General features: G+C 34.5%; 1 protein-coding gene across 2 annotated transcripts in view; it reads left to right on the top strand.

The window, feature by feature from the left end:
* Positions 1-27,966, top strand: part of TDRD3 (tudor domain containing 3) — a 200,800-nt gene that overhangs the window by 109,231 nt on the left and 63,603 nt on the right. For both annotated transcript variants that reach the window (XM_082675520.1, XM_082675521.1), the window contains exons 4-8: positions 1,918-2,078; positions 5,677-5,818; positions 16,208-16,279; positions 18,801-18,950; positions 23,843-23,983. In XM_082675520.1, the coding sequence (XP_082531646.1) occupies positions 1,918-2,078; positions 5,677-5,818; positions 16,208-16,279; positions 18,801-18,950; positions 23,843-23,983 (666 nt within the window). The remainder of the gene's footprint in view (positions 1-1,917; positions 2,079-5,676; positions 5,819-16,207; positions 16,280-18,800; positions 18,951-23,842; positions 23,984-27,966) is intronic.

The raw sequence follows: 27,966 nt of genomic DNA, 5'->3' as shown, positions 1-27,966 counted from the left end.
TCCTGTTACCCCCTCTGTGATTGCGTTGTTGGCATTATCTTCAATTTGTGTTTCTTTGGCAGAATCTTTTAAAGCCACTTGTCCATTTTGTGATCATTAATAGTTAAAACTAGGTAATATCTGTATATCCATTTAACTGCACACAAATAAATGTCAGTTTGTCACAATACATTGAAAGCAAACAAACCAGTGAAGGTGCCATGTCAACACCCTTGAGATGTAGATTTCCCCAAATTCTATAAAGATGCCTTGTTACCTGTATGTCACATGGACTGAATGAGAGTGTCTTTGTTGCTCTGATTATGAAGTATTAGGAACATTTAATTTCTTTCTTACTAAGAATTAAATAGAAACAATTGTTTTCCTCCCACACTTCAACGGATGTGCACTCCCTAGTATCATTGTGGAACACATAAGTCTAGATCACCACTGATTGTCTAATAGAACTTTTTGCAGTGATGTAGGACAGTCTGTATATGTGTTGTGCAGATATGGAACACTCAAAATGTGACCAGTGTGACTGAAGAATTAAATTTTTAATTTCACTCAGTTTTAATTAATTTAAATGTAAATTTAAATAGTTATATGTGGTTAGTAAAGCAAAGGCTAAATATTTGTCAGTGTCTAGGCTAAAAATATTGGGAGTAGTAGAATATAGAGAATGATGAACATTATAAGAACCGTTAACATGCCTCTGGTTTAATTTAAATGTCTTTATTTTAATGGCATTAGCAAAAGTAAAAGAAAAAGTTTATCCTGAATTAGTAGCTTATCTACATTTGTTAAAGGTTTTAGACTTATTTCAACTTAGAATTTTTTTTCATACTTGAAAATTAGATGTAAGTTTCGTATCTTTTCTCTAATTATATTCTCTAGGGCTAAATTTATAACAAAATTACTGCTTTTCGGGAAAGATACTGGTAAATATGAAGTGGAAATTTGTCAACCTGGGAACATGCTTACTCAAGAAATTGTGTAAATGTTATTTCACATTTCTCTTTGCTGAAAATATAAATTAAACTAATGCATACAGAAAGATTTTACTTAAAAAGCTATAACAAAAAGCTTTTTTTTCTTTGTAAGAATGATACTACTTAATGGATATAATATTTTATAATGTAGAAAGTGTTACTTTATGTTAAATTTATTTTTCAGACATGTAAGCAGATTTTGCTCTCATTCCCCAGTTATACCATAAGTGTTTTATTATATAAAAACTTTTAACTTAATATTCAATAGCTAGTTAGCCCATCAATTTTCTTTTTGTCTTTGATTAAAATATGGCTAGATAGGATGTTTATTCTCCTTACTGCCAATGAATAACAACATAGCATTAAACTCATTTAAAAAGGAAATGTGACAATAAGTCAAGTATAGTTCACACTTCTTAGATTTTATATGGTTTAAATTTTGGAATATGTTTTTTTTTTTTTTTTAATGCCAGAAGAAGGTGTACTTTAAACTTGATGTTTTTGAGCAGAAAACATTCCTTTCAACTACTACTGTAAAGTTGATGTCCCTTAAAAAATTACCAAGTTCTTTAATTCTAGAATGTCTGTTAATGTACATGGGTGGAACGGGGCATATATGTGAACAATTTAGAGCACATAAGACTGAAAACATCTTTTAATATACCTTTAATTCAGAAAAGTAACTTTTTCCCTGAAGTTTTTTCCTGTTATTTTCTGAAAATGAATTCAGAATTATATTAAAAAAATTCTTCAGGAGACTTTTTTGAAGTTTTATCTTTAAATACAAAAGAAAAAAAAAACCCACACTAATGTATATAACAGTTTAAATTTTGAACTTATTTAATTGAATTATCATTATAAATAATAAAGTAAGGAAAAGAGAAACATTTTAAGTGAAAACAAAGCTATGGCTAAAAGTGCTATTTATTCCTTTGTCTTTTGACAGCTTGAAGGTCCATGTGTTTTGCAAATTCAAAAAATTCGCAATGTTGCTGCACCAAAGGATAATGAAGAATCTCAGGCTGCCCCAAGAATGCTGCGTTTGCAGATGACTGATGGTCATATAAGTTGTACAGCAGTAGAATTTAGTTACATGTCAAAAATAAGGTAATTGGCACTTTATGGTGTACATTTGTTATAAGTGTTTAAAGGTACTGTTCACATTGGGTTTTGTTTTTAAGACCTTTGAAAAGAAGGAATGAACTCTTAAGTGCATGTTACAGTTTTTCAGAATAAATTAAAGAGTTTGTATTTTTACTTTATCTGTAAAGAAAAATAGTTTAAAATGGAGTTAGTTGCTCCTTAGTTTTAAAGTTAATAATTAAAAACAGAAATTTTAGGTGTTCTTACATGGAATGTAAGCTTTTCAATTTTATCACTAAATTTTAGGTCATTAAAATTTTTTCAGAACAAAAATTTCTTTAAATATGTCACAATTTCTTCCTTGACAGTTAGTTGCATCCATTATACTGTTTAGCAGTCTAGACATGGTACTCTGATAGCAGATGAGTGAAAAGTTACACTTGGAGGAGCATAGGTGATTGGCATCGTGGTATGTGGGAGGAAATGTGGTAGGTTGAGGCCTTGTATGCCATGTTCAATGATTTCTTTTTTTCTTCCTTCAACTAGTGTCTGCCTTTAGTGAGGGAGGCTCCTTCCTTAGAAGATATATTTATTCGTCTAAAATGTTGATTTTCATATACAAAGGGGCGTATATTGACTTTGTGATTATGTTGTCTTTTTTTTGAAGAGTAGAAAGAGTCCTACTTTTATGGAGAAACTTCCATAAAAGGAAACGCAGCCTTTCCTCCTTTGACAAATTTAATCAGATCCCCTCCAAGGGAGTTCACAGATGCCTGAGAAGAAAGACTTGCCATGTAATGGCTCATTCTCTCATTTTACTGCTGTATATTTCTCTGAGGTAAATGAAGACACAGGATCAACCCAGAGAGGAGGGTCCCTTACACTGTTTTCTTTTGTTGAATTTATTACAGTTTGACCGTTGAAAAAAAAATGTTGCTACTTTCTCATTCACTCATCATTGAAGTAGCATGTCTACTTTTGGTGCTGTAAAAACAACAGCTTACAGAAGTGTTCTCACATATGAACAATTTGGGAGACCATTTTCAAAATAAGTTTGATTATTGGTTATCTTAGAAGGAAGGTAGAAGAACTCACTAGAGAGGATAAACCAGGAACTGGTGTAGAATGTGTTTTCTCTACTGGACATTGCATTTCTCTGGGGTGCTTCTTTCCATTCATCTATCCTACCTCCAGCCCCACTTCTCACTGTATTTTTGTTTTTGTTCTGTTTTTTGTTTTTGTTTTTAATTTCAATGAAGAGAGAATAAAGGAACTTGGGAGTGTGAATAAAGTATTAATTAAGCTACAGTATGCTCTCTGAGTAAGAGTTATTTATGGCCCTGAAGGTGATGTAATAAAAATTATATTAAAATTTTAGCACCTATTTATTCTTTTGTGGGAATAGAACTGTAATTTAATTTGGTGACTAGAACTCTTTATCAATTATCTTAATGAAATTGTATGTCCAACTTCAAGTAATTCACCATGTTTTCCTTCTTAACCTGTTAGAGAAAGAATTTGGGAAAGGTACAGTTATTTTACATAAAAAATTAGCTCATTATCTGCTTTCAGATTAGCTTTTAGTTTTAAAAATCACAATTTAAATGCCCTTGTAATTTGCTTGCTATTTTTTAAGGTCTTTTGTAGTTTCTTATGTTGTTAATTTGTGTTTTTTACATTTTCATTTCATTTCCAATTTACTAATGTGTTAGAAATTATTGGCGAAAAATGGTTTTAAAGAACACATATTGGTCTTATATAAATGATGTAATTCATTAATAATTTCTTTAGAGGTAAAGAGTATAGAAGCCTGGTACCCTTGGTGCTTAGTTTTTTTATTTATCCCTAAATGATGACTATAGAGTTAGAAAATCTGTATCTGCTGATTAACTGGAATTGGGAAAAACTTCACTTAGTGTAAATGTATTCAGTTGTTGCTGATCTTGAAGTTTGATAGACATTGTGGTAAGTTGCCTACATTTACCACCACACAGCTCTCTACTTAAGAGTTAGGTTAGGCAAGGCTGTCCATGACCATTTGTTTTCTAAGTTATATAGGATGACTAAGAATGATTAAGCTTGGAGTCCTGAGAATAATTTTTACCAGATAATGTCTTACTCCATATGGGCTCTTTGAAATCTTAAAAATAGGCATATTCTATTTCTTCCTGTTAATAACTGTTTTATCAACCGTCTTTCTTAAAAAATAGACCAGAGATACCAGTGCTTTCATAGATTTGCTATTGCACTTATCGGCACATGGTGAATTTTATAAGCTTTTAAAAATGTGATAATGTAGGGGGCTTCCCTGGTGGCGCAGTGGTTGAGAGTCCGCCTGCCGATGCAGGGGACGTGGGTTCATGCCCCGGTCCGGGAGGATCCCACATGCCACGGAGCAGCTGGACCTGTGAGCCATGGCCACTGGGCCTGCACGTCCGGAGCCTGTGCTCTGCGGCGGGAGAGGGCACAGCAGTGAGAGGCCCGCGTACCACAAAAAAAAAAAAAAAAAAAAAAAAAAAAATTTGACAATGTGAAGTCTTTCAGCGTGATTTTCTAATTTATCCCAAGTGTTTTAGGACTATCTTTATTCCTATTTGGAGTTCTTTACCCCTTGCTGTATGTGCGAAGAGATGCAGTGGGGCTTGGTATATGTGCTTTTACTTTAGAATAAACCTATGTGATGAAATGGATTTCTTCCACTGTTTCCTTTATTAAAAGATTGATAGGAGGTGTTTTCTCTGGTGTTTGTAAAAGGGGTCATGGTGTTATAATGTTTGCCCCACATCTGATAATGTTAACCTATTATGAAAAAATACTTTTGAAGTCAGTATGCTTTAGAGTAAATAACTCTCATTTGATCTTTAACTGGATAGTTAACCAAAAAGAGCATTGTTTCATGTGGATTACAGTAACTCACATAGGTGTTCAATGTCTAAGATTATTACTGGTTTGATATCTCTTCTGTATTGAAATTTAATTTTATAATATAGTATATCTTTGCAATAATGCACAAAGCTCAGAGGGGGGAAAAAAGGGCAAATCTTACATTTATACAACATGGCATGGTTGAGAAAGTACTTTCATATCTTTTACTCTATTTATCTTTACCATAAGTTTGTGAGCTGTGATTTTTATTATCCAGATTTTTTTATTTGTTTGTTTGTTTACTGACTTACTTATTTTTTATTTATTTATTTATTTTGGCTGCTCCGGGTCTAGTTGCAGCACGCGGGATCGTTGTTGCAGCATGCAGGATCCTTAGTTGCAGCATGCAAACTCTTAGTTGCAACATGCATACGGGATCTAGTTCCCCGACCAGGGATCAAACCTGGGCCCCCTGCATTGGGAGCACCGAGTCTTACCCACTGGACCACCGAGGGGGAAGTCCCTATCCATATTTTTTTACATGTAGAAAAAAATTAAGGTAGAAAATGACAGTCTTGTACCTGGTCTTCTGACTTCCTCCCTGATGACCTATTCACACTATATAGCCAGTCACCTGAAAAACAGTTTTCACATTAGTGCATTTTGAAGAATTTTACCAGGTCACAGTATAAGACTGAATTCCAGTTTGGGGAAGGAGCTTAAATGTGTTTTAACTCTTTTTTTCTCTTTGCTTTAGCCTGAACACACCACCTGGAACTAAAGTTAAGCTTTCAGGCGTTGTGGACATAAAAAATGGATTCCTGCTCTTGAATGATTCTAACACCACAGTTCTTGGCGGTGAAGTAGAACACCTTATTGAGAAATGGGAGTTACAGAGAGTAAGTGTAAACTAAGAATGGTTTGAACTTTTAAAACACTACACTCTTTTTATTGTATTCTCTGTTTTAAGGGATCTTTCTATAATGGCTAGTAAAATTAGTTCTTTATGCCAGAGTTGAATAGAATGGAACACAGTGATCTTTACAGAAACTATCTACCTTTGTTTAACCATATTGTTCTTCTAAAACAGATGTCATTTTCAGTATTTGTTACATTTTATTACATATTTTAAAGGCCATTCTTTACTGAGGAGTTTTCAAAACTGCCAAGATACCAGTTGTAAGATATGTGTAATGTATCTGTATATAATTCTTTCTTCAGAAAATAAGTGTTTGTGCATATATATGAATAATGTATGTGTATTTGTCTTATTCATACACACACACACACACACACACACACACACAGATACAAGTGAAAGCAAATTAGAATTTCACTATAATGAAAGGGTTCTTGTTGCATTTGTCTTCCTAGTCACATTAGTTGATGTTTTCACCATTTATGTTAACAGTATCTTTATCCTCCTAGTCATCTAGGTTATCTAGTAATTGTCCTTCTACTTTGCTTCTAGCCACGAGTTTTATTGATCCTCTGCAGTCAGATCTCTTGTCAATCCCTTGCTCTCAGGTTCCATTGCCATTATTGTAGTTTAAGTCTCTGGCCTGAACTACTTGCAGCCTTTTAACTGGTTCCACCATATACCCTTTCTCCATCTTCTAACTTATTGTACTTCGGCCAGATTATCTTCAACATAATTCAGATCATGCTACACCCTGCTTTTATTTCACATACCTTAATCTGGGATTCAGGTCATTTATAATTTAGCCCTAGTTCCAGCTTACCTTTTCAACTTTCTTAATTTTTTCACATAGGTTTTGTTTTAGCTAAATGGAACTACTTACTCTTTCTTTGATTCTCTAAGCTTTCCTCAGTTGCACTTTTGAAAAAGAAAAAAGATTTTCCCACTTTTCAGACATTCATCTTAGTTTCTCTCTCATCCCCATGCTTTTAGACTCAAAACAAGTGCTCGTTTTTTTCACAAAATGAAATAATTGCTCCTTTATTGAATTCTTAGAATACTTTATTCATTGTATTAAGAAGTATATTACTTTTTATCTAGCACTAAAATTATATTTATTTCTTATCTCCTTTGATTGTAAGCTTTTTGAGGTCAGAATTCTTGTTTGTGTTATCTTTATTCAATTCTAGAAATATTTGTTGAACAGTGTGTAGGTCTTGAGCTGGGCGCCTGTATCTGTATATCATGTAATTCACCTAGCAGTCTTGTAAGAGAGTGTTATGTCCATATGGATCAGAAAATAGGCTTTAAGAACCGTTAAACTTATTTTATGATTAGACCACTAATAGGTGATGGATCTGAGCCTTCCTGTATCTCCAAAGTGGTGGCCCTGAGTCTTATATGTAATAAACATCATAATAAATAATAGTGAAATAAATGAATTACAAGCACATAGAACTAATTACTCTTTGAATTAGAATTCATGTTTTTGTGCCACTCTCAGATCTTGTCTGTTGTCTAAAGTGAGTCAAGGGGCCTAGCAATATTTCAAACTTTTGGTATTTTAAGATAAATTACTCTTTTCTATCTTCTAAGTTTGAAAGTGCCTCTGTTTGGGATGTAAATAGATAAGGAAATTTAGGCACATTTTTTATTCCTTAGTACTCATTCCTTATGATACTAATGTGCTACACTTTGGGCTGCTGTGAAATATAAGATACTATTATATACTGTATAAGATACTATGAAATATAAAATAATATTCCATAACTGCATTGTTTGATTGAAAATGTTGCACAAGCAAGTAAATCAGAAGTGGTTTGATAGTTTTATATAAATAGCCAAGTTTATGAACTTAAAATTTCCTGGAGAAATCCCACTCATTTCATGTGATCTTTTCCTTTCACAAATTAATATATTGTATTTTTATTATCATTAGAGATTTTTAAAAGTGTGTTAAGATGTTGTCAAGTCAGACCAACATATTATACATAATTTTTACAACCCAGCCAGAACTACCTTACTAATTGTAAAGTCAGTCAGACATTCCTAGGAACTTCCTCACCTCCAGCACACACACATACACACACACAAACACATACATGGATCAGTAGTACTTTGATAGTTATTCTTGTAATGTTTTATTATATATTTTTGCACTTTGTTTCCTGAAAGCCATGCTAGTATTTCGTGTTAGGGGGCAGTAAAAATTTACATGAAAAAGAGTTTAAAAACATCTTAATATGATAATAGTTCTCTTTGGTTTTATAGTTTTTTTTGATTTTGGTAACTATAATGTTGTAGAAATCATGGAGAGTTCAAATTACTTGAGCATCTGGCAGGTGAAACACATAGAAATCAAATGTACACATAGAAATAATAAACCATAGAGTTAATTTTGGAAGTAATGGTGTCCTAGGCATTCTTGCAAAATACATAGAGGGGGAAGAGAACATTGGATAGTATTTGAAGCATGTGTAGGTGTTGTAGTTGTAGCAAGTTGGATATAGACAGGTGACGAAAAGAAAAACTCAAACCTCAAAGTATGATAAAGATAGGTTTTGGAGAGTTCTGTAGCAGATATAATTTGTAAAGTAATGTAGTTCTATAACATTTTAGTGCTCCCCCCCCTCACCTCCTATGACAGATAATTTTTTAAAAATTTTTTCTGTTTTTAAAAATTGTAAAGTATACATAACAAAGTTTAACATTTTAATCATTTTTAAGTGTAAAATTAAGTGGCATTAAGTACATCCTTATTGTTACACAACCCCCTCCCTCCAGAATTTTTTATCTTCTCAAATTGAAACTCTGTACCAATTAAACAATAACTTCCCATCCCCCCCTCCCAATCTCTGGCCACCTTGTACTCCAGCTATCTCATAATAGTATAGTCATATAGTATTCACCCTTTTGTGTCTGGCTTATTTCACTTAGCATAATGTCTTCAAGGTTCATCCATGTTGTAGCATGTGTCAGAATTTACTAACTTTTTAAGGCTGAATAATATTCCGTTGTATGTAAATGCCACATTTTGTTCATTCATCCACTAATGGACATTAGGGTTCTTTCCACCTTTTGGCTATTGTGAATAAAGGTGTTATGAACATGGGTGTACAAATATCTGCTTGAGTTCCTGCTTTCAGTTCTTTTGAGTTTATACTCAGAAGTAGAATTGCTGGATTGCATAGTAATTCTGTTTAATATTTTGAGTAACTGCTATATTGTTTTCCACAGCAGCTGCACCATTTTACGTTCCCATCTGCAATGCTTAAGTGATCCAATTTCTTGACATCCCTGCCAACCCTTGTTATTTCATGTTTTTTGGATAATAACCATCCTAATAAGTGTGAAGTGGAATATCATTGTGGTTTTGATTTGCATTTCCCTAGTGCGTAGTGATGTTTAGCATCTTTTCATATGTTTACTGGCTGTTTGTATATCTTCTTTGGAGAAATGTGTATTTAAGTCCTTTGTCTATTTTAAATTTTGTTGTTGTTGTTGTGTGAGTTTTTGATTTATTCTGGATATCAATTCCTTATCTATGATTTGCAAATATTTTTCACATTCCATTGGTTGCCTTTTCACTCTGTTGGTAGTGTCCTTTGATGCAAAAGCATTTTAAATTTTATTGAAGTTCAGTTTTACCTGTTTTTTTTTCTTTTGTTGCCTATGCTTTTGGTGTCATATCCAAGAAATTGCAAAATCCCAATGTCATGAAGCTTTTTCTCTATGTTTTCTTGCTGAAGTTTTATGGGTTTAGCTCTTTGGCTCTTAAATTTAGGTCTTTGATCCATTTTGAATTAATTTTTGTACATGGTTTAAGACCTTTGCATATGGATATCCAGTTTTCCCACCCCCATTTGTTGAAGAGAATCTCCTTCCCCTATTGAATGACCTTATCTCCCTCATCAAAAATCATTTAACCGTATTTTTTTCTTTATTTTATTTCTTTATTTCTTTATTCTATTAGTCTGTCTTAATGCCAGTACTGTTTTGACTACTGTAACTTTGTAGTAAGTTTGTAATCAAGAAGTATGAGCTTTTTTCAGGATTATTTTGACTATTCAGGGTCCCTTGAGATCCCATATGAATTTTAGGATGGATTTTTCTGTTTCTGCAAAAAGCATTCTTAGGATTTTGATAGGAATTGCATTGAATCTCTAGATCTGTTTGAATAGTATTGCCATCTTAACAGTATTAAACCTTCCAACTCATGACCATGTGATGACTTTTCATTTATTGGTGTCTAATTTCTTTTAGCAATCTTTTGTTGTTTTCATTGTATAGATCTTCTTCTTTGTGTAATTTTATCCCTAAGTATTTTATTCTTTTTTATTCTAGTATAAATGGAAGCTTATAACTTGCAGTTGCTTTTTGCTTAGCCTAGTTCTCAGCAGTGACTTAAGGGAATTCCTATACAGGTTTCTGGAGCTTCATTTCTGTGCAGGCCTTTCTTTTTCAAAACTCTGCCCCAGAGCTTCCAGTTATTTCAGCCTGGCTTGAGCTGTGAGACATTTTCTCAACTCAGAACTCTGTGCTGTCTGTCTGCATTATGCCTCCAAGCAGAAAGGCAGAGTTCACCTGTTTGTTTGTTTTTTTCTCTTTCTCTTTGGGATTACAGTCCTGTGCTACTTCTTGCCCTATGTCTTAAAACAGTTGTTTCCTACATGTTGTCCAGATTACTAGTTGTAGAGGGAGATTAAGTCTTGTCTCTTACACAGTCATAGGATGGGAAGTAGAAATCCTGTAATATGCTTTTAATTATATACTGTGTATTGAGAGATGGTATTATTGGCAGCTTATGTGAGCTTTTAAGGAAGTCATGGCATAAACTGAAATGATTTATTGCTCTTTGAGTGGTCTTTTTCTTTAATCTAAATTAAAACTGGGGAAAGGACCCCTAGATAAGTTTATGCATTTGCTGTTTTTTCTTAAACTAGGTTAACATCTTAAATACAGCTTATCAAGAAATGTGATATTCATATATAGTTTAAATTGTTCTTTGATTAATTAACTGAATATTACTGTTGTCTTTAGTCTTAGTTTTTTTCTATAACTTATACAAAATATATAGTATTCCTTTTATAATGCAGGGACTCTAGAGTAGGTGTAAGGTACATATGGTAATTTTTTAACTTATTTTTCACCATTTAAAATATTTTAAACGTAACATTTTCTATAACAATAATCATTAAAAATGCACAAAAAACTTCAGAGTCGAGAAGGTGTATTAAGTGACAACCAGTGCTTAACAGATATATGTTAACACCTCAAAGATAAAACAGATAGGAGGACTAGATGGGTGAAAAGATTCCTTATGGCATTTTTTTTTTTAACATCTTCATTGGAGTATAATTGCTTTACAATGGTGTGTTAGTTTTTGCTTTATAACAAAGGGAATCAGCTATACATATACATCTATCCCCATATGTCTTCCGTCTTGAGTCTCCCTCCCTCCCACCCTCCCTATCCTACCCCTCTAGGTTGTCACAAAGCACCAAGCTGATCTCCCTGGGCTATGCGGCTGCTTCCAACTAGCTATCAGTTTTACATTTGGTAGTGAATATATGTCCATGCCACGCTCTCACTTTGTTCCAGCTTACCCTTCCCCCTCCCCGTGTCCTCAAGTCCATTCTCTAGTAGGTCTGCATCATTATTCCCATCCTGCCCCTAGGTTCTTCATGACCATTTTTTTTCTTTATATTCCATATATATGTGTTAGCATATGGTATTTGTTTTTCTCTTTCTGACTTACTTCACTCTGTATGATAGACTCCAGGTCCATCCACCTCACTATAACTCAACAAATAACTCAATTTCGTTTCTTTTTATGGCTGAGTAATATTCCATTGTGTATATGTGCCACATCTTCTTTATTCATTCATCTGTCAGTGGACACTTAGGTTGCTTCCATGTCCTGGCTATTTTAAATAGAGCTGCAGTGAACATTGTGGTACATGACTCTTTTTGAATTATGCTTTTCTCAGGGTATATGCCCAGTAGTGGGATTGCTGGGTCGTATGGTAGTTCTATTTGTAGTTTTTTAAGGAACCTCCATACTGTTCTCCATAGTGGCTGTATCAATTTACATTCTCACCAACAGTGCCAGAGGATTCCCTTTTCTCCACACCCTCTCCAGGATTTATTGTTTATAGATTTTTTGATGATGGGTATTCTGACTGGTGTGAGATGGTATCTCATTGTAGTTTTGATTTGCATTTCTCTAATGATTAATGATGTTGAGCATTCTTTCATGTGTTTGTTTGCAACCTGTATATCTTCTTTGGAGGAATGTCTATTTAGGTCTTCTGCCCATTTTTGGATTGGGTTGTTTGTTTTTTGATATTGAGCTACATGAACTACTTGTAAATTTTGGAGATTAATCGTTTGTCAGTTGCTTCATTTGCAAATATCTTCTCCCATTTAGAGTGTTCTCTTTTATCTTGTTTATGGTTTCCTTTGCTGTGCAAAAGCTTTTAAGTTTCACTAGGTCCCATTTGTTTATTTTTCTTTTAATTTCCATTTCTCTAGGAGGTGGGTCAAAAAGGATCTTGCTGTGAATTATGTCATAGAGTGTTCTGCCTATGTTTTCCTCTAAGAGTTTGATAGTGTCTGGCCTTACATTTAGGTCTTTAATCCATTTTGAATATATTTTTGTGTATGGTGTTAGGGAGTCTTCTAGTTTCATTCTTTTACATGTAGCTGTCCAGTTTTCCCAGCACCACTCATTGAAGAGACTGTCTTTTTTCCTCTGTATATTCTTACCTCCTTTATCAAGAATAAGGTGACCATATGTGTGCGGGTTTATCTCTGGGCTTTCTATCCTGTTCCCTTGATGTATATTTCTGTTTTTGTGCCAGTACCATACTGTCTTGATTACTGCAGCTTTGTAGTATAGTCTGAAGTCAGGGAGTGTGATTCCTCCAGTGCCATTTTCCTTTCTCAAGATTGCTTTGGCTATTTGGGGTCTTTTGTGTTTCCATACAAACTGTGAAATGTTTTGTCCTAGTTCTGTGAAAAATGCCAGTAGTAGTTTGATAGGGATTGCATTGAATCTGTAGATTGCTTTGGGTAGTGTAGTCATTTTCACAATGTTGGTTCTTCCAATCCAAGAACATGGTATATCTCTCCATCTATTTCTATCATCTTTAATTTCTTTCATCAGTATCTTATAGTTTTCTGCATACAGGTCTTTTGTCTCCTTAGGTAGGTTTACTCCTAGGTGTTTTATTCTTTTTGTTGCAGCGGTAAATGGGAGTGTTCCCTTAATTTCATTTTCAGATTTTTCATCATTAGTGTTTAGGAATGCAAGAGATTTCTGTGCATTAACTTTGTATCATGCTACTTTACCAAATTCGTTGATTAGCTCTAGTAGTTTTCTGATGGCATCTTTAGGATGCTCTATGTATAGTATCATGACATCTGCAAACAGTGACAGCTTTACTTCTTCTTTTCTGATTTGGATTCCTTTTATTACTTTTTCTTCTCTGATTGTGGCTAAAACTTCCAAAACAATGTTGAATAATAGTGGTGACAGTGGGCAACCTTGTCTTGTTCCTGATCTTAGTGCAAATGGTTTCAGTTTTTCACCATTGAGGATGATGTTGGCTGTGGGTTTGTCATATATGGCCTTTATTATGTTGAGGTAAGTTCCTTCTATGCCTACTTTCTGGAGGGTTTTTATCATAAATGGGTGTTGAATTTTGTTGAAAGATTTTTCTGCATCTATTGAGGTGATCATATGGTTTTTCTTCAATTTGTTAATATGGTGTATCACATTGATTGATTTGTGTATGTTGAAGAATCCTTGCACTCCTGGTGTAAACCCCACTTGATCATGGTGTATGATCCTTTTAATGTGCTGTTGGATTCTGTTTGCTAGTATTTTGTTGAGGATTTTTGCATCTATGTTCATCAGTGATACTGGCCTGTAGTTTTCTTTCTTTGTGACATCTTTGTCTGGTTTTGGTATCAGGGTGATGGTGGCCTTGTAGAATGAGTTAGGGAATGTTCTTCCCTCTCCTATATTTTGGAAGTGTTTGAGAAGGATAGGTGTTAGCTCTTCTCTAAATATTTGATAGAATTCACCTGTGAAGCCATCTGGTCCTGGGCTTTTGTTTGTTGAAAGATATTTAATCACAGTTTCAATTTCAGAGTTGTGATTGGTCTGTTTATATTTTCTGTTTCTTCCTGGTTCTGTCTTGGAAGGTTGTGCTTTTTGAAGAATTTTTCCATTTCTTCCAGGTTGTCCATTTTATTGGCCTATAGTTGCTTGTAATAATCTCTCATGATCCTTTGTGTTTCTGCAGTGTCAGTTGTTACTTCTCCTTTTTCATTTCTAATTCTATTGATTTCAGTCTTCTCCCTTTTTTTCTTGATGAGTCTGGCTAATGGTTTATCAATTTTGTTTATCTTCTCAAAGAACCAGCTTTTACTTTTATTGATCTTTGTTATGGTTTCCTTCATTTCTTTTTCACTTATTTGTGATCTGATCTTTATGATTTCTTTCATTCTGCTAACTTTGGGATTTTTTGGTTCTTCTTTCTCTAATTGCGTTAGGTGTAAGGTTAGGTTGTTGATTTGAGATGTTTCTTGTTTCTTACCGTAGGATTGTATTGCTATAAACTTCCTTCTTAGAACGGCTTTTGCTGCATCCCATAGGTTTTGGGTCATCGTGTTTTCATTGTCATTTGTTTATAGGTTTTTTTTTTCATGCGGTACACGGGCCTCTCACTGTTGTGGCCTCTCCCGTTGTGGAGCACAGGCTCCAGACGCACACGCTCAGCGGCCATGGCTTACGGGCCCAGCTGCTCCGCGGCATGTGGGATCTTCCCGGACCGGGGCACGAACCCGTGTCCACTGCATCGGCAGGCAGACTCTCAACCACTGTGCCACCAGGGAAGCCCTGGAAGCTTTTTTTTTTTTTTTTATTAAAGAACAATCTGTTGAATACTTCTTTTAAGTATACATTGATTTGTAAAACAAGACTTTTATTAAGGAAATTTTACTGTAATTGAAATTATCCTCCATATTATAAACTATAGCAGTCTGATCTCTTTAAATAGTTAGAAATCACTTTTATCAGTATTCCTATGAACTGTTTCTAGTTAACAGCACTTCTGACACCTAGTGTGGAGTTTTCTTTTCCACATCAAGCAATTCTCCAGTTCTCTCCACTGGGATACCAGGTAGATGTCCTAAAATTTAATTCAGTTCTGACACTAACTACCTGGATTTAGTACAGACCCCGTAGGTTAAGAACTCAGTCTCAGAAGACTACCCCTCACTTCAGGTGCTAATTGAAAGTAGTAGGTCCTGATGTTATCCACTCTTCTGTCCAACTTGGCTATAAATTAGGGGTTCTCAGGATCCCCTGCTCAGATTTGATAATTTGCTATAATGGCTCACAGAACTTAGGGAAACACTTTACTTGCTATTACTGGTTTATTATAAACGATGTTATAAAAGATAAACAGCCAGATGAAGAGCTTAATAGGGCAAGATCGGGAAGGGTCCTGGACACAGGAGCTTCTGTCCCTGTGGAGTTTGGTGTGTACCACCCTTCTGGCACATGGATGTATTCACCAGCCTGGAAGCTCCCTGAACCCCATCGTTTATGGGGTTTTAATGGAGGTTCATTACATAGGCCCGCTTGAGTTAATCACTGGCCACTGGTGATTGACTCAATCTCTAGCCCTCTAATCGCATGGTTGGTTTTTCCAGCTACCAGTCCCCACCCTGGAGCTTGCTAGGGGCCCATTAATAGTCACCTCATTAATATAAACTCAGGATGCTCAAAGGCGCTTATTATGTAGAACAAAATGTACTCCTTAACCCTGTGATTCAGGAAATTTCAAGTGTTTTAGGGTCTCTGTTCCAGGAACTGGGGACAAAGACCAAATATATATTTCTTATTATATAACAGTATCACAAATATGTTTTTTGCTAATAGATTTTTATGTCTAAAAATTTCATTTTGAAGATAATTTCCAGATATTTTTCTGTCAGATTATTGTTTTACTATGCATTAAAATGAAATTAATTAAAATGAAATTCTTGCTACCAAAGTTTATCATCTTTGTTGAGAGGTTTTAACTGTGTTTTCTTCTTATGGGAGCAACTTGGCAAATACTTCTGAAAATCATGTCAATTTGGGTTTTGGAAAGGGGAAGTAAGGGGAGAGTCTTTGCCTAGTTATTGAAGTTAGGAATACAATAATTTATATAGTTTGAAATTAATAATAGAAGGCTTTTTTTCTATTTCCTATAAGAATCTACTAAAATGAGTAGATTCCTGGTGCATTATAAGTGTTGTTAAATATATTTTTAATGTATAATTTCTGTTTTACAACTCACTTTTCTCACAGAGCTTGTCAAAACACAATAGAAGCAATATTGGAACCGAAGGTGGACCACCTCCTTTTGTGCCTTTTGGACAGGTAATGACTTTCATTTTGGCAGATGAATTTTAATCAGCAAAAAATGTTTTTCATTTGTATTCAAGCTGTGTTTAGTTTTGTGCTGAACTGTTCACTCAGAGGTCATAGGAGTTATATGGAAATATATTAACTACAGGAAATCAATAATTGTGTTTTTTTTTTCTCGTTATTGTAATTAAAGTTTTTGTGTAGATTCTTTTCTCAAAAGCTGTTAACCCAGGGCTTCCCTGGTGGCGCAGTGGTTGAGAGTCCGCCTGCCGATGCAGGGGACATGGGTTCGTGCCCCGGTCCAAGAAGATGCCACATGCCGCGGAGCAGCTGGGCCCGTGAGCCATGGCGGCTGAGCCTGCGTGTCCAGAGCCTGTGCTCCACAACGGGAGAGGCCACAACATTGAGAGGCCCGCGTACGACAAAAAAAAAAAAAAAAAAGCTGTTAACCCAAAGATTGAAACAGTTAAGAGACACACCTGAAATGCAGCTTAAAATTAATATCAGATGGTGGTGGGGCATTTTTTTTTGAGAGAGAAATGCAGAAGTAAGAAGACAAAAATATGCTATAATTTCTCACTTTGTTCATTAAAAACAAAAGAGGGAGAAAAAATAAAAGCATCAACAGAAAGATTGACAGGAGACAAAAGAGTGAGAACATGAGGCAGGGAAGGGCATCAATGCACTTTAGGAGAGCCTGCTGTCCCAGCTGCCCCTTCCGAGATTCTATTCTTCTGCCTTGATCCAAATGCCCATCTCAGTCAGGTACTTAATTTTATTTCCAGTTGGTATTTTCATTTTCAACTACAGCAGCCCTGATTCTTCTCTCACATAAGCTAAAGGTTTTCCTTCTGTTTCCTAACTTTCAACCCCCTTGCTGCAAAATGTTACCCTGAGGTACCTCCTCAGCTGACCAATATCGTGTGTCTTCCTGGTTGTGCTAAGCCTCAAATTGCCTTTAAAACAGTCTCCTCCAGCTTGTCCCTGCTTTATAACTGAAGAATCTGAGAATAATCCCTGTGACTGCTTGCTCTTTGCCACGTGATACCACTAAAATTTAGCTCTTGGTAATCTGCCTTGCATTTGTGCTTTATTTTCCTTCAAGAGTGCTGGCTCAAAGTGAAGATGAGTTGGGGACACAACAGCTAGGAAACAGACCTATATCTCAATAACAATTAAAAAAATTTTGGTATGAAAAACAGATACCTAGTTGATCAGAAAATAAGTGGGCAGGATCAATTGACATTGATCCTCTTCAAACCCCTTTTTGGAGGGTCTACTCAAAATTAAATAAGACATTCTTGCATCGTGGCTATTTTGAAAGTATTTAAAACATATGTCATTTTTTATTGTGCTTTGGAACATGGGACAGTCAAGATAAAAGGAGGCATGATCTGTGCTGATGATATTCTTATTTCTATCAGTGAAAAACCCCAAGAATGAAAACAGAGTGTAAACATTTTAATAATTTATATTTGAAAATAACAAATGCTGTGTTTGTAAGAATTTTCTTTCCCCTTAAACATTTTGGTGATAATATTTCTTTCAAAAATTGCTCACAGAGACTTATGATTTAATTATTTTCAAGAATTTGAAGTGTGTTTATAGCTTTTTTTTTGTATTAGGAAGTATATTAAAAGTTATAGCTTAAATAATATTATTTGTTTATGAAGTCCATTGTGAAAATCTGTTATTCAGCATCTTAGCCTTGAACATGGGTTAAAGACAGAATATGCTTGGCTGTGTGTTAGAGTCAGCTATTTTATATTTATATTATTGAAAATCAAAAATCTGTATATTTGTATAACACATTTATTTGAGAGCATATTTTTATTCCTCTTTAAAATTATCAAGTTGAAAAAGGTTCATTTTATAGGATTTTTGCTGTTAGAAGAGAGAACAGAATTCAGGACTTATTTTTAGACAATGATGGCTTTCTTAATTTGTCTTAAGAGACTAAAAACCTAAAACTTTGCAGCCTGATTAGTGGGAGGGAGTATGTTTTTAGCTTTCGGCTTATAAGATGAGAGACACCTTTCTATATGTTAAAATAACTATAAACCCTCATGGATATTGTGGCATAATGTGGAAATCAAGGGCTTAATAAAAAACTGAATTTACTTCTTGTGTAATAGTCTAGACTGTTTGAAATTTTAAATTATTTTAAGTCATTATCCTAAAATGAAACTTAGATCTTTTGGTTTGATGTATGTTTTAAATATTGGGTTAGCCAACATGTTCACTCATAAGATGTTACAGAAAATCCTGAATGAACTTTTTGGCCAACCCAATATGTGCCCTGTTTTAGATTGCCTACATTTAGTGTAGCTTTCATTTACCAGTTACAATTACTTAAAAGTTACTTCAATTAGCTTTCTACCTTTATTTTTAAATCTATGGGAAATAATTGTATTTTTATGGGCTCTTAGCTGTTGTGATACAAATATTTCTTTTGAAGACATTACTTACTTATGAAAAACTTGCATCTCTTTTGGAACTACTGAAACAATTTATTTTTATTTATTATTGCCAGAAGTGTGTATCTCATGTCCAAGTGGATAGCAGAGAACTTGATCGAAGAAAGACATTACAAGTTACATTGCCTGTCAAACCTCCAAATGATAATGATGAATTTGAAAAGCAAAGGACTGCTGCTATTGCAGAAGTTGCAAAGAGCAAAGAAGTAAGAAACTAAATCATTATGAATTTGTCTTATTCCTTGCCATTATGTTCTATTTAGATTACTCACAATCATTATTGTCTTTTCACATAAAGTAACTAATTGAACAAACTTTTGACATTCTTTTTCTATATTCCATCAGTAGAAAATGCCCTGGTGCCTTTTGGAGTCTTATGGGTTACACATTTTACTCATAAACATTCCTTTTCCAATCTCCTTAACAATTCCATTAAGTTACCTTTGCTAGCAAACCACTCTTCTTTTCTCCCACTTTCTTTTCTTCTTAACAGTATACAAATGAACACAACTTTTTTTTTTTTTTTTTTTTAATGGCAGAGGGTTTCCCATTATTAGTTGGGATAGATGATACTTTTTGAGGATAATTTTCCCCTATAATAGAAATTTTTGAGGAATTCAGGTAAACATTAGAGGGTAAATCAATGGCTCAGGATTAACATTTTTAACATTCTTAAATCTAATGTATAGTAAAAAATAATTTTTATCTTTGGATTATATGTGCATTTATACATACCCTGCTTTATCAAAAGGTTTTCTTTTCATTATTTGTAATTGCTTGCTTATTTGAAATAGGTGTTTTCTGTAGTTATTTATTGATTTTTAGATTTTGACAAGAAATTTTAGTTCATGAATTGGTTGCTTAGATAGATTTTTCTTAACCAGTGGTATTGAAATAGGTTTCTTTATTCAGAACCAGTAATAAATCTTAGCTAACAGCTGTTTTCCTATTTAAATTCAAATTTTAAGTAGGAGACTTCTTGAATTTTGGTAGTTCTTCCTGCAGTGTCTTTCTGTCCTGTTTATGTAGGGGACAAGAGCACAAATTCTGGAATCAGACAGACAGGAAACATATCCTGCTGACAACCTTGGATAGGTTACTTAAGTTTTGTACCATATTTACTTTATCTATGAAACTGTGAGAATTAAAATTGCTAATCTTTAAAACATTTAGAATACTACATGGCACAGATCATGATATAGTTACTGAACTCCAGTTCGGCAGCTTGTCACTCAAGAATCCAATGCTGAGAGTGTTGGGTTAAAGGAAAGATAGCTTTATTGAGGAAGCCGGGAATCCTGGGGAGAAGGTAGATGTATGTTCCAAAAAACCAACTCCCAACTCGCCAGTTTTGCTTGGAGATTATATAGGGGAAAGAGGAAAGGGCTACATGCTCATGGGGAGGGGGCTGTCTTCCATTTTCAGGACGTTTTTCTTGATCACACGATTCCAAGTAGCTAGCAAGTCTCGCTTGTGGTTGGAACATTAAGTCATACATCTTTGATTAGCTGTTCCTGGAGAATAAGGAACAAGGGTGAGGCCTATAGAATAACTAATCTTCAGTCTCGATATACATCAACAGCTTTCTTCATCCAACAAGCTAAGCTAAGTTAATGGTAAACTAGGGTAGAAGTCAGGCATAGTAAGCATAAGATCACAGCCATATCCTAACTAAGAAATAGAGTTGGAATAATGCTGAGAAGCTGAGAGCCCCTAATTATAGTCTCACTGCCTCAGTTAAAATAGTCCTTTGCTAAAAGGCTTCAGTAAATGTGACTATTGCTATTCCTCAATGTTTTCTCTATTCTAAGACATTTAAAAATCATTTTTAATATTTCTGAAATTAATTCATTTTGCACAGTTTACATAAAATGCATTTCTTCTTTCCCAAAAAGCTGTTAAAATTATGGAGTTTCAGAAAAGGATATTGGGAGTATATCAATTTCTTAATGATTATAGGAAAGTTGTTCTTTTGATTTACATTTTTCTCAGACAAACTTTCTTTCCAAAATCTTGTTTGATGTCTATTTTCTGGAAGATGGGAATCAGACAAGTTAGGAAATTACTGAAGTAATCCAGGGGGAGAAAAGTTTTTGGTAGCAATGGCAGCTGTGTAGGCGGTACAAAGTGTTCAGATTCTGGTATTTTGAAAATACAGCCATCAGAGTTTTTGAGAGATTAAAGATGGAGCTTGAGAGAAAAAGAGGTGTTATGAATGACTTCAAGGGTTTTGGCCTGAAAAATTGGCTGGTTAGAGTTGCTTACTTTGTACTGGAGAAGACCAGGGTGGAACAGGGTGTTATTAATATAATTAGTATATTAATACTGAGGTACCTCTTAGGCATCCATGTGGTAATGTTTAAAAGGCAGTAATACAGAGAAGAGTGTAGCTGAAAGGTGAGTTTTGGATTGGATGTATGCATTTGAAAGTGGTAGGCATATGGATTATATTTAAAGTCATGAGGTCAAATGAGATCACCAAGGGAATGAGAGCTGAAGGGAAGAGAAAAGGAGAAGGAATGAACCCTGTAGCATTTCAACCTTACCAGTTGAATGAAAGCAGCCAAGGTGTGACCAGTAAGACAGGATCAAAACAAGAGAATACAGAAATTATTTCATGGAGGATGATGTATTGAATTTATCAAAGACTGTTGAAAAGTCATGTAAGATGTGACCTGAGAATTAATGTAGAGTTAGAGGAGTCATTCATTCTCTCCACATTCCTTTATCATTCATGTAGATGCTGGTAAGATAAAGTATAAGTGTGCAGATATCAGTGGGTGGGTTGATGTGGTAAAAATCTATGTAAGTTCTTTAGTGATTATTTCCATTTTTTCAGTGAGGAAGTAAGCATGGTCAAACAGGCACAATGAGGGAGAAGATGTTTGAGATTTGAGGAGTGAGGAGAACATGTAAAATAGTGGTTTTTATTATTTGTATTATTTGTCTACTTTCTTAGATTCTAGAATCCTATTACTGGATCATGAACATAATGTAACAGATTCCTAGATAGGTTTGGTGCCTTGCTAAAGAAGATTGGGAGGGTGAATGGGCTAAGAAAATGTAGTAAGATTGCAAGACAGCATTAAGGCCCACTTGGGGTTTATGATGGTGATGATGTCACAGATGCCTAATTCACATAATATGGACGGGGTGGTGTGGCTCATACACGACAACATCAGTTACCTTATGGGTAATGTTTAAGTTGTGATGTTTCTAGATATTTGTATGTTTAGTGGGTAACAACTGTTTTAAAGCAGTGAAAAGCAATTCTGAAAATGCTATTTATCCTATTCCTTAATCCATAAAATGGAAAGAAAATAATAAGGAAATGCCTCCAGAAGATGGGACTATTTCACTGGCACCAAAATAAAAAGCACTTTTGGAGTTACATAATTTAAATTCCAGAAATATATTTAATTTGGAACAGGTCAGGATCCAGACTTTTCAGGTAACTATGTTCTAATATATTAAGCAAAACAGTAATATTGCCATCTGTTATGAGTGTTTACTATGTGCCAGTTATTGAACTCATCACTTCATGTTGATGATGTCACTTAATCCTCACAACATCCCAGTGAGGTAGGTGTTTTGGGGCCGTCCAGCGGCTTGTGGGATCTTAGTTCCCTGACCAGGGATCGAACCCCTGCCCCCTGCAGTGGAAGCGTGGAGTCCTAACCACTGTACCACGAGGGAATTCTCTCGTCCCTATTTTAAAGATGAGAAACCCGAGGTTCACGGAGGGTAGAAGTTAAGTGACTTGCCTGAGGGCGGGAACTAGGAAGTGGCTCAGTACAGATTTAGTCCCAGCCTTGTGTAGCTCTTAAGCCTGTATTCTTACCTGTACTACATTGTCTCCCAATCTAATAAACTTTGTATCACATTAATATAAACTCACATTTTTCCTTGTGGTTATGTAAGCAATGACTATCAAGACATTCCAAAGCTATTTTTTTTCTTTTTTTGCTGGGATTGCAGAAACCAAAAACTGAATGAATCCAGTAATGGGTCTTTGGTCTTTGAAGATGTAGTTTTAATTTTGATTTGAATTAAACTTAAATATTGTGGTGTATCAACTACCTAATAGAGGTATTTAATATGTTGTCCATTGATGCTTATCTCACATCATTTTTCTATTTTTCAGATTCTATTTCTTTACATTTTCATCTGATTCAAAATAATTTCCCAGTCTTATATAAATGTATATCTAGGATGTTTTCTTATTGTAATCATTTTAAGATACATTAAAAAATATTGATAATTATATCTAATAAAAATCAAGTCTTGGCTTCTGCTTTTATTAGCTCTTAGAAAACTATAAAGATATTATATAACCAGATATTTAATTTAATATTGTACAAATAACTGCGGAATGCTTTTCAGTCATGAATTTGTATCTTTCCTAACCGATGTTTTTTATGTTCTAGTCTTTCCACTGTAGTTTTGACAAAACAAAAATGAGATCAAATTCAAATTTGATTACACATATAATTATTCAAATAAGTCAGACAAAATAAGAAATATGGACTTTAAAGCTTTTATACATAGTTGGTAAGATATAGCATATGTGGTAATTAATGTAAATAATAAATTAGTAATGAGACTTTTAATCCCATGTTAAAATTTGTATTATTTTTCTACTTTCTTAGGTTCTAGAATCCTGAGCATAGAATCCTGAACATAATGTAACAGATTCCTAGATAGGTTAGGTGCCTTGCTGAAGAAAGCCTTGCCATGTAGCTGGATTTGTCTCATGATATCAGTCAAGTATTTTACCCTAGAATAATTTTTGACACCTAATCTCCATAATACTTGTACTATTTTCTTTTCTTTTATATTGTTGTCTACTTAAGTTTATTCTGATGATTTGCCTTGGAGATTTAAAGATTATAATCATGTAATTTTTTTAATTGTCTCCCCTGGACTTGTGAGATTATGACTAGTAGATATTTAGAAAGAATTAGTTAACATTTCATTTTTTTCCTGTAAAACATAATTAAGAAACTTAACTACTTCAGATTTTAGTCATAGCTTAGCCTTTAGAGCTTTTTTAAAATGTTATTTATTTACATTTCTTTTATCTTTCTGTTATCTGAAGACCAAGACATTTGGAGGAGGTGGTGGTGGTGCTAGAAGTAATCTCAACATGAGTGCTGCTGGCAACCGAAATAGGGAGATTTTACAGAAAGAAAAGTCAAACAAATCAGAGGGAAAACATGAAGGTGTCTACAGAGAACTGGTAAGGCTGAAGAACCAACCACAAAGTTTAATAGCCTTTTTTTCTTTAATAGCCTTGGATTTTTTAATTCTTTCTCAGAACCACCACTGGCTTTCTGCGTATATTATGAATAGGTGTCACAACTCTAAGAAGGCTTTCATTAAGGAGTCCAGTTAATAATTTCCAGTTATTCCATGGAAAATTTGGATTGGTTGAAAAATAATTTACTTAAGTAAAATTTACGTTTTACTTAACTTTCTAATGTCTGAATGATGTCTTTTAGAATGGATTGATAAAAAGTCATCAAATTAAACGGAGAACGCTCAATGGAAATTATATTCTAAAAGATGATGCCTCAGAACCATACAGTTATGGGCCATTCCCTACCTTCCCCACATCTTTTCTCAAATTTTGTCTAAAGTGATTTTGTTTTGTTGTGTTCTTTGGGAAAAATATATTGAAATGGAAAATGTATATTATAGACTCAATTGCAAAATATTCCTGGATTTTTGAGATAATGGGAGGAGTCAGAGATATTTCTGGTATGCTACAGTGTCCTCAGATATAAGGGAACTGACAGGAATTCATTTTCCTCTGCCTTTAAAGGTTAAATGACTTGGGGTGATTTTGTCTGTAGAGTGCTAAGACTAGCTTAACGAATGGGGTTTCATCATCCCATATAACAAGAAATTTGGAGATAGATGGTTACAAAGATTGGTAAATTCAGCAGTATAACAGTGTTGGAGCTCTGGTGAGCATCTCTCTAGTTTCTTGGTTTTCTTCTCTGGGTTACAGGATTCTCTGTGTGTTAAATCTTCATGCAAAAAGTTCAAAGGCAAGAAGGAAAGGGGACATTTATCTGGGTGTGGATCTGTTTTATCAGATAAAAAAATAATTTTGGAAATCTCCAGTAAATTCCATCTATGGTTCATTGACTAGAAGTAGGTCACATGCCCACTCCTAAATCAATCACTAGCCAAGGAGAATAGGTTTATAACAGAGCCAGACTATCTTTTCCTTGAATACATAATCATCTCTTTCTTTAAAAAAAAAAGTCAGTTTTCAGGTTTGAGTGGATACAGCAAGTTGAAAACTACACAGTCTCTAACTCAAGAAGCTCTTAAACTTGAGTGAATTGAGAACCCTCATCTGGGGATGTCTTGCCATAGAACACCAAAGACCAGCAGTTTGGGATTGTTGTGAGGAGTAAAAACATATGAAGGGAGTGATATCACAAAGATGGCAGAATGGAAAGCTCCAGAAATTGGGCTGTCCACCAAAACAACTCTTAAGCTGACAAACATTGTCTGAAGCAACTATTTTACAACTCTGGAGTCAAATCAAACTCTTGCAGCATACAGATGGTGATTAATGAAGAAAGAGGCTGGTCACTGGCTGACCAGGGAGATAATGGAACAAAGACTCCAGTGATCACATATCACAAGGAATAAAATCCTTACAAAAGAAAATCTGGAAAAGTTGCTAAACAAACTTACAGCTGCAGTCTTCATTAAGTAACAACAGCAGTCCCTGAGGAGGAGGGAGAATCTGATTTCCAAAATTACCATCAATACAGTATTCAGAATTTTCAGTTCTCAACAGAAAATTACAAAGCATACCATAAAACAGGAAAGTATGATCCACTCACAGGAAAAAAAAGAAATTGAAAGGAACTATCCCTGAAGAAGCTCAGGCATTGGGATTACTAAACAAGAACTTAAATTAACTGTCTTAGAAATGCTCAGAGGTGTGAAGGAACCATTGACAAAGAGCTAAAAGCAATCAGGAGAACAATATATGAACAAGTAGGGAATATCAATAAAGATAAATTATAAAAATAAACAAAATAGAAATTCTGGAACTGGAAAGTACAGTAGTGGAAATAAAAGATTTCATTAGTCAGGTTCAACATCAGACTAGAGCAGGCAGAAGAAAGAATCAGTGAACTTTAATATAGGGCAATTGAAATTACCCAGTCTAAGATGCAAAAAGAGAAAAAAATGAAGAAAAATAGAGCCTAAGGGACCTATGAGGTACCATCAAATATACCAACATACACATTATGTTGTGTATGTTCTCTTCCCAATAGAAGAGAAAAAGGGACAGAAAAAATATTTGAAGAACTAATGCCCCCAAACTCCCAAATTTGATGAAATCTACAAATCTAAGAAGCTTAGTGAACTCCAATAGGATAAACTCAGAGACACACCAAGACACATAATCAAGTTGTTGGAAGGTACAGACAGGAAATCTTGAAAGCAGTGAGAGAGAAGCAACTCATCAAATACAAGGGATCCTCAATAAATAAATGGCCAATTTTTCATCAGAAAGTATGGAGGCAAGGAAGCAGTGGGGTGATATATTGAAAGTACGGAAAGAAAAAAAACTGTTCACCTGTAATTCTGTATTCAGAAAAACTGTCATTTAAGCATGAAGGAGACTATCAAAAGGACAGTTTGAAATTTTAATGACCAGGAACCCTGTTCTTTTGCATGTTGCATGGTATTCAGCTCTTTATTTTCAACAATTGAAAGAGGACTTGATTAGGATGTCAGTTGACAGGTTCTTAAAATAATTTTTGATAATAGGTGGTATAATAGGTTGAATTGTGTCCCATCCATCACCCCCATGCTACCCCCCTGCCAAACAAGATAGTTTGATGTCTTGACCACCAGTACCTTAAAATGTGACTGACTCTCTTTGGAAACAGGATCTTTGCAGAGATACCAAGTTAAAAAGAGGTCATTAGGTTGGGCCCTAAGCCAATATGACCCTAGTTTAATCTCCTTATAAAGAGGGGAAATTTAGACACAGAGATAGACACTTACAGAGGGAAGTTGACCTGAAGACACACAGTGAGAAGATGGCTGTGTGACTGGAGTGATACATCTATAAGCTAAGGAATGCCCAGGATTGCCAGCAAAGAACAGAAACTAGAAGAGGCAGGGAAGGTTCTTCCCTAAATCTGTCAGAGAGAGCATGGCCCTGCCAACAGCACTGAATGAGAGTTAACTGGTTAACTGCAAATCAGGTTAACAAGAAAGGTACAATAAGTTATACCAAGGTTGGATATTAATTGATTCTTGAGTGTGTTTGGTTAAATTCTATGTATGGGATAATATTCTTAATTAGATATTTACTTGGGAGATAATTGGGAGAGGGAAAGGCTTTGGAAGGATTTTTTTTTACATTTAGATAAGTTTTTGAATAAGAAGGATGAATTATAGTTTTAATGTCTAATCCTTTTTACATTTACTTTAGTATATCTACAGCAGGGATGTAAATTTTCTCTTATGTGTCAGCTCTGATCTGTTGATCGTTGCTACTATATTTAGAAAGGATTTTGTCTTTGGAAGTCACAAAATCAGGGTTTGAAAAAAAGTCAGGGTTTTAAAAACAGGATTTTTTAAAAAGTGCTGTGCTTTTAACAACGTCTACATGGGTATCAGAGTAGCTGTCTGCACCATGCATGCCATGTGTAATGCTATCTTAAAGCCTATCCATCTTAACTCTTAAATGTATAAAAGTTAGTTATGTATTCCTCAGCTGGTTATGATTCAGTAATTTCTTCATGGGATATGTTTATGTTACTTAAACAGTTCTTTAATTCTACTCAGGTCTAGATTTTTCAAGATTTGGGGTTCTGACATTTGTAAAGTAGATTTTTTACTTGGGGTACAGGCTGTCAAAGCTTCATAGATAGTATTGCTAATAAATATAGAGCAGAGTACTGAAACAATAGAGAGTAGAAAAAAAACCAAGCTACTGAGATGGTACTATTTTGTTAGCTTCTTTTTATACTTTGCATTTTTGGAGAGGTGCTATATAAATTGCACTTCCTTAGGACAGAGAAGTATCAACCATGAAAATTTTTCATTAGGTAGTTTTCACTGCCTGTATTATTTTCAAAAGCCTTATTCTGACATATAAAATTTCTTTTTTGTTTGTTTTGCATTTGTAATGATACAGAGAAAGTACTGAAGGCACAACCCTGCATATCACAG

Source organism: Grampus griseus, assembly GCF_964374135.1.
Source record: "Grampus griseus genome assembly, chromosome: 18".
NCBI lineage: Eukaryota > Metazoa > Chordata > Mammalia > Artiodactyla > Delphinidae > Grampus > Grampus griseus.
Note: the sequence above shows the minus strand (reverse complement) of the source record. Positions and strands in the feature narration are given on the sequence as shown.